Below are 6786 nucleotides of genomic sequence, written 5' to 3'. Positions count from 1 at the left end.
ACAGTATGACCTGGAGGCTCTGATTGGCATCACGTCACAAAATGTTGACCTCTGAACCCTGGTGAGGGCCTCCTAACTATCCCACAGAATGAATCCTTGCTTTCTTACCTTGCTCCACCAGTTTCCCACATCCTGCTGTATTTGTGTTGCCTGGAGTCGATGGGTGAGAGCCTCTGTGATTTGAAATCACAATGGATGTCGAGAGTCACAGTCACGAGTTACCAGTACCACATTTTTATGGGGTGGGGGGCAATCTCAACACTGGAGGGGCGAATTCTCATAAGTTCAGTCCATTGTTAATCCTTCTTCCGAAGTCTTTCTCTCTGCCTGCTGGACAGGCATCAGTAACGACAGATCTTTTTTTCCACTCTCTTGGATTCCTTTTTACACCCAGCCCCCGATCCAATGCCCCAGCCACAACGCTTGGCATCACACACATCCAAGCCTCCATCTCCATAACTTACAGGAGTGTCCCCTGCTACAAACTCACTGCTCTCCACCTTTACTCCAGTATGTCCATCTTTACACCCTCCTTACAGAGACAATGCTAATTCCTCAATTGAGGTGCATCGCGAGTAACTTTTTCTGCAGTCATCCACAAGAGTTCGACAAACATAATTTGGCAGTCTGTCATGTCTGTTTTCATGAGTCAAATAGAGAGAGGAGTTCTTCGCTGTCATTGTTTGCTGATGAGCTGTCGTTTTGGCCCAGTATTGACAAAATATCCACATCCACGATGTTGTCAGGTAGTAACTGTAAAGAAGAACAGAAACAAGCATGCAGATTCACATACATTTCAGTGTTCTTGTCTACAAGAAGTGGTGAAAATTAGAAAACTGACATTTTATGCATGAAACTTACAAACAGAAGGGTACAGACATTTCTACAGACGTATGGATTCTAGATATCTTTTTCAGTGCAAATCTCTTCTGCCATTGTTTTGCTACAAGAAGATGACATATTCTACAGCTTTATTACATGATTCAGGTCATAAGTTGTCAAATATTATGCTTTTTCAAGGAGATTGCTGGGAAAGCAACTGTTGAATATTTCAAAGTGAGTTTGGAGAATCCTCTTCAGTCACCATAAGCAACATTACAATTTATGGCTTGTCTCACCAGCAATCCTCAATTTCTTCTTCAGCAAGAAAGCAAGCAAGCAAGCAAGAAAAAAAAAAGGCATACTGGTAACAAGATTTTTGAAACACTGCAAGTGAGATGTGCAGCAATTGTGATGTTCAACTACATGGAGCTTATATGGACTTATATCTTCTCTCCGTAACAATTCTCAAAAGAAGTGAGAACAGGACTGCAAACTCACGTCAAGTCCCTCCTGTCCCTCTCCGCCGCCGTCGATGACCGCGGCCGGGTCAAAGTCCAAGTTGTGGTTGGCGTTGGCCTGACTACTCGTCATGCTGTTATTCCTCACGTGGGAGTCCAGGACCACGCTGCCGTTGGTTGTTATTGATGCTGATGATGTTGAGGTGGTGCTGGCGCCCCCTTGGTTGTGCCCGAGTAATGCTGGAAGTTGACTTGTCGTTGCGGGCGGTGGTGGTCCCGGGTTGGGTGACTGGTGGGAGCGCTGGTTGTTCATGGTGTTCATCCCCGGATGCGACGGTGGGTTGGACGAGGCGCCCGGTGTGTGTGGCTGCTGGTTGAGCGAGGTAGAGGTGGTGTTGCCCATGCTGTTTGGCGTCGGGGGCATGTTGTTGGGCGTGTGTGGCATATTGTTGGGTGTGTGGGGCATGTTGGTTGGGGTGTGGGGCATGTTGCTGGGTGTGTGTGGCATGTTGTTGGGCGTTGGAGGCATATTGTTAGGGGTGTGAGGCATGGTAGGGGTCATGGGTCCCATGCTTGGCGTGCTGGGACCCATGGTGGGCGTGTGGGGCATACCCGGCGTCGGCGGTCGCAGATTGGGGTTGCTGGTGTGCATGGTGCGAGGGGAGGCAATGGATGCCGAGGTGGGTGTACCCTGATGGGTGGGATTGGGTGTGGTGGGGTTGTTGCGTGGGTGGTGGGCCATTGGGGATGGGTGCCGATGCGACTGCTGGCCTGGTGGATGTGACTGGTTCATTGGCATTTGCTGAAAATGACAACAAACACAGTAGGACCAAAGTTTATCTCGTCTTCACTCCTCAGATGTGTTCATGAATTACCTTGTTGTTTAGTCATTCAATGATTTTTTATAGAAGAAACAAACATGTAGAAGAAATAACGGTAAAGATATCTATCTAAATAAAAGTCTCCATGTATTTGCTGAAAATAGCAACATTTTCTCTCATCACTATGACATAATCCATTCTACATTCCATTTGGTGAAGTTATACTTGTAATGAAAGAAGGTCGAAATTACTCAAGCAAATTATAATTACAGAGAAAGAAACATATTAAAAAAGGTCCCTGAATCTAAGGGAATAACTTCTCTATTAATTTTTCTAGAAGTGTCGGTCAAGGATGCTACTCACCTGTAGTGCATGATTGAACTGCTTCTCCACAGGGTACATGTCCGTGGTGGCGATGTCATCCGCTGCTGGTATCATGGGCCCATTGAAGCTGTTAGCACTGGGGTTCATGTTGGGTTGTGTTCCGCCTCCTGCCCCACTTACTGCTGCTCCACCTCCCCCTCCTCCGCCTCCTCCACCTCCGCCCCCGGCTCCGGGACCCCCTCCTCCCTGCGGAGGGAAGTTGGCAAAGTTGCGGAAGTTGTTGGGACCGCCCACGTTGGGGTTGGTATTTGAGTTTGGTCTCACCGCTTTGTGTGGAGAGAGAGAGAGAAAAAAAAAATAGTGGTTAAAATTGGTACAAGAATTGGCATAATGAGCAAATTTGTATTCCCATTCATTGATATCAAAATGATGAATTCTCCCTAATACCACAGGCTGAAACTGTTAACACACACAAATTTAAATCATTTGCTCCCATTATGTACCAAATGTAGCAATTCAATTGCATGCTTTTCTTTGTTGTTTCTGTATTTGTTGTAAACTCTTTTGCTGACACAGTTGAACACTAATAACATTGGATAGCATGATAAGTTCACGCGGGAATGCATTAGATTATCACGGCACCCAGTTGAAATATGAAGCATTTAGCAATCTGTGATCCTTTTGTAGCTTGTGAGTTTATACAAACTTCACTAAATATCTACCACTTTGGAATCTTGAATCCTCATTCACTAGCTATTACTGCTGAACTTCATGTAAACAGAATTTCAGCACAAAGGAACTGACTACACAATATGTGGGTGAATCAGCACACATATGAAGATTCTATCACTCCTTTTTTGACATAACATTTGTGTGAGAAAAGCTACGTGTTTAAAACCACGAAGGAAGGACCCAGAGGTGGTAGTCGGTTTAATGTCAAATCAAGTGGCACTTTGAGCGCCGTGTAGTCCCCCCTTTGTGGCATCTTCCATTACCTCCATTGAAGTCGGGTCCTGCAGCAGACATGGGGGGCTGGGGGTAGGGTGAGGGGCTGGGACCGCCCTCAAAGTGGTGCAGACCAGGCATCATCATACTGCCCGGCGACATGGCTTTATGCCTCTTGGCAGAGTGGCACGATTCTAGAAGGGGACGGAATGACCAAAAATTGGTAGGAGGATGTTAGGAATGCCATATCACCATGGAAACAATAATGCATCATCTGCTTTGACATTAACATTAAACCTTGAGGCCTGCCACTGTTTGGGAACACCCCTTCACCCCCCCCCCCCCAAAAAAAAAAAAAAATACATGTATATTCTCATGTAAGGTGAAAAATATATTCTGACTGCAAAAGATGAATTTGGGTTTCTATAAAAACTTGTGGAATTTCACAAATTAAACATATCAAGATCTATTTCAATAATAAAAAACTTTAAAAAAAATATTCAAAACTATACTGTCCTTTGTTGGATGATGAAAATACATGAAAAACTGTAAGCTAAAAATGGCAGACGGCTGCCCTGAGATTATCAGGATGATTACTGAATGATGCTTACATGGCTAATTAGTTACAATGATTCTATCTTTTCATCTCTCAAGAAATGATCTGCCTGGCAGAGACTAACAGTCATAGTAAAGACAACCAAATTTCAGATAAGTACAAAGAGTGTCCTTTCAAATATGGGCACGACATACGGTATCAGAGCTTGGTATAAGAAACTTATACTGCAGCATTAAGTGAGCGTCATTGAAAGGAATACTGTTGAGCAACAGATGTAGCAGTTTTATTACATGGCAAGAACAAGAGCTGACATTTAACTTAACAGATTTAGCCTCCATAATCTTTCGGATATTCATCAAATGAAGGAGAGCATCTCAACACCTTCCTCTGTTACCATGGTTACCAGTTGAAGACAGACAACAAAAAGGAGTGTCTTCATCCATACCTGGCTCCTCTTCCTTGAATTCACTCTTAATGGGAACGGGCTTCCAGCTGGCTGACGCATCGATGGTCACCTCCTCAAAGTCTGCAGACTGGACAGCGGTCAGTATTCCCCACATGAACTGGTCCACCTCAAGTCCCTCCAGTAATGCAGTTTTGCTGAGGGAGGGGGGAGATCGTTCAGAGACTTGTCATGGTTTGAACACATATAGGCAAGATCTCTCACTAAGAGAAAGATGGGGTTTCACATGGAAATACAGACGACTGAAAAACATCATTAGACCTTTAAGTAACATCCCAACACTCACATACCTATCAACACAGATGTGTTTTTATGAAATACACAAAGAACAAAAACAAGGGAGAGAGATATTATTCAGACAACATCACAGACAGAGAATAAACAGTAGCGAGGAATAGTACCACATCCATACGGTCTCAATGACAGATAGTGCAAACAGACAAACAGACAAAGAAAAACAGTGTGACAGACAGACAGACAGACAAACCATGTGTATGGAGACTGATGTGACAGATTATAAGACAAACAGTGATGAGACAGATAGGGGTTACCAATCAAAGAAAATATCACAGCAGACAAGTGGGAGATGGAAACCAAGAGGGAGAGGAAGAGATATAATATATCTCTCCTCTCATAAATATATCTCTCCCTCTCCCTTATATATAAGGAGAGGGTGAGAGAGAGAGACAGAGAGCTTGATATATTTTGTATTAAAAGATAGGTGAAGAAATAGATATAGAGGGAGAGAGATTCTGACAGAGAGGGAATTGTATACCAGTATGTGATGGCTGTTCTTTGGAAACCACTATGACTCTTTAGATTTAGTTTGCAGTTTGATCTGAAACCACTAGCCACCCATGACTTGTCTGTACTTTGAAACTTAGGGGGGAAACAGAAAATCAATGTCGTGGCATTGATTGACAGTTTCGAAGTTAAACCAAGTATGGTCCTGCAGAGAGATTGAAAAGATGGGTGAGAGAAAATCAAGAAAAATGAAAGAAAGAGGGAAGAGCAAAAAAGATAGATAAAAAAGAGAGAACAGACAAAGGAGATGGGACAGAAATAGAGGAGAGACAGGAGAAGACATTGGAGGAGAGAACTATCATGTGATAGTCAAATAATGGCATACAAACACAAAAGAGACAAACAGACAGAAAGAGACATAATAGGACAGACAGATGATTTGCCAACACTCACTTGCAGACAGGACACCGCCACGACCCCCGCTCACAGTTGAGCTGCAGGTAGGACTCGAGGTCAAAACACTGGATGTGCTTGCAGTCGTGGCCCCGGGCCGGCAGCGTGATGCGCTTGTAGGTGATGGGGCACTTAAGGGATACCTTGATGGCCGTCTGCTCCACGCCATCATCATTCAGACCACCTGTCGATGACGCCACGCTGGAGAAATTCCTCTTGACTGGAAAAGCAAATGGAAAAAGACATACATACCACATGCCAAAAAAAGAAGAAGTTACAATGGGACTCTCCACAACGATAACTTTAAAAATTGTGAATCAATCCAAGTACAATTTCTGGGTATGAAACTATAACTTGTTACCCACATATTACTGAAAACCCAATCTGATTAGCTTCAGTGGTTAAAGAGAAATGAGGAGTTTTGTAGAGCACGTCAGGAATCCATTCTTCTCTAAGTTCTGTCCATTGTGTTCACATTATGCAATTCCAAGAGCATCCAAGTGCTAAACTTGGAAGAATCAGACGCATGACATGCTTTACAAAGATCCACATTTCTCTGTGACCACTTAACTAAATTGAATGGGGTTTTCTGCAAAATATCGCTAAGATGTTATATTTTAAGACCCTGAAGTAGCATTTAGACAGTTTAATCATATTGAAAGTTATCAACGTGAAAATATGATTGTAATTTTTTATTGGACATACTGTACATCCCCTTGCATAACACTCTTTCTGCACAATTTTTCATTTTCTCTAAAGATATCTCATCATTGAATCCATGAGATAGCAAAATTTACAATGATTTCTTTTGCCATCTTTCAGATTTTGCCATCTATAAGAGGTGCTTTTGTCTTTCAGAACGTCACTGAGAACACATTCAATGCATTGGCAAACATTGTAATGCAATTATAACCTAACTTAACTTGACTTAAGTCATGATACACATCTAACACAAACAGGCACAATGTCTCTTTTCTTACTATAAGCATACAATAACAATACAAGCTACTTACAAACATTTTGTTTGACATCATGATGCATATTTCCTAAAAAAGATAATGGCTATAATCTAATCGGTACCACTTTCCTTCTTTTGAACACTGTTCATTTATGTAGATTTAACATTGTACTTACGGGCAAAACCTACCACAGAGTACAAAGGATTCCTGCAAATTTATCACACATTCTTGTGTTGTCATA

The 6786-nt window shown here is 42.7% G+C and overlaps 1 protein-coding gene across 1 annotated transcript in view; it reads right to left on the bottom strand.

The window, feature by feature from the left end:
• Positions 1-409: 409 nt before the first annotated feature.
• LOC140229351 (zinc finger MIZ domain-containing protein 1-like) overlaps positions 410-6786 on the bottom strand; it is a 288520-nt gene continuing 282143 nt past the window's right edge. The window contains exons 17-22 of the mRNA XM_072309636.1: positions 5587-5806; positions 4372-4526; positions 3421-3564; positions 2465-2751; positions 1321-2082; positions 410-753 (exon numbers count right to left, since the gene is read on the bottom strand). Of these exons, the coding sequence (XP_072165737.1) occupies positions 643-753; positions 1321-2082; positions 2465-2751; positions 3421-3564; positions 4372-4526; positions 5587-5806 (1679 nt within the window). The 3' untranslated portion in view covers positions 410-642. The remainder of the gene's footprint in view (positions 754-1320; positions 2083-2464; positions 2752-3420; positions 3565-4371; positions 4527-5586; positions 5807-6786) is intronic.

The sequence above is a fragment of the Diadema setosum genome, chromosome 5 (assembly GCF_964275005.1).
Source record: "Diadema setosum chromosome 5, eeDiaSeto1, whole genome shotgun sequence".
NCBI classification, from domain to species: domain Eukaryota; kingdom Metazoa; phylum Echinodermata; class Echinoidea; order Diadematoida; family Diadematidae; genus Diadema; species Diadema setosum.
This window is presented reverse-complemented; position numbering and strand designations above follow the sequence as displayed.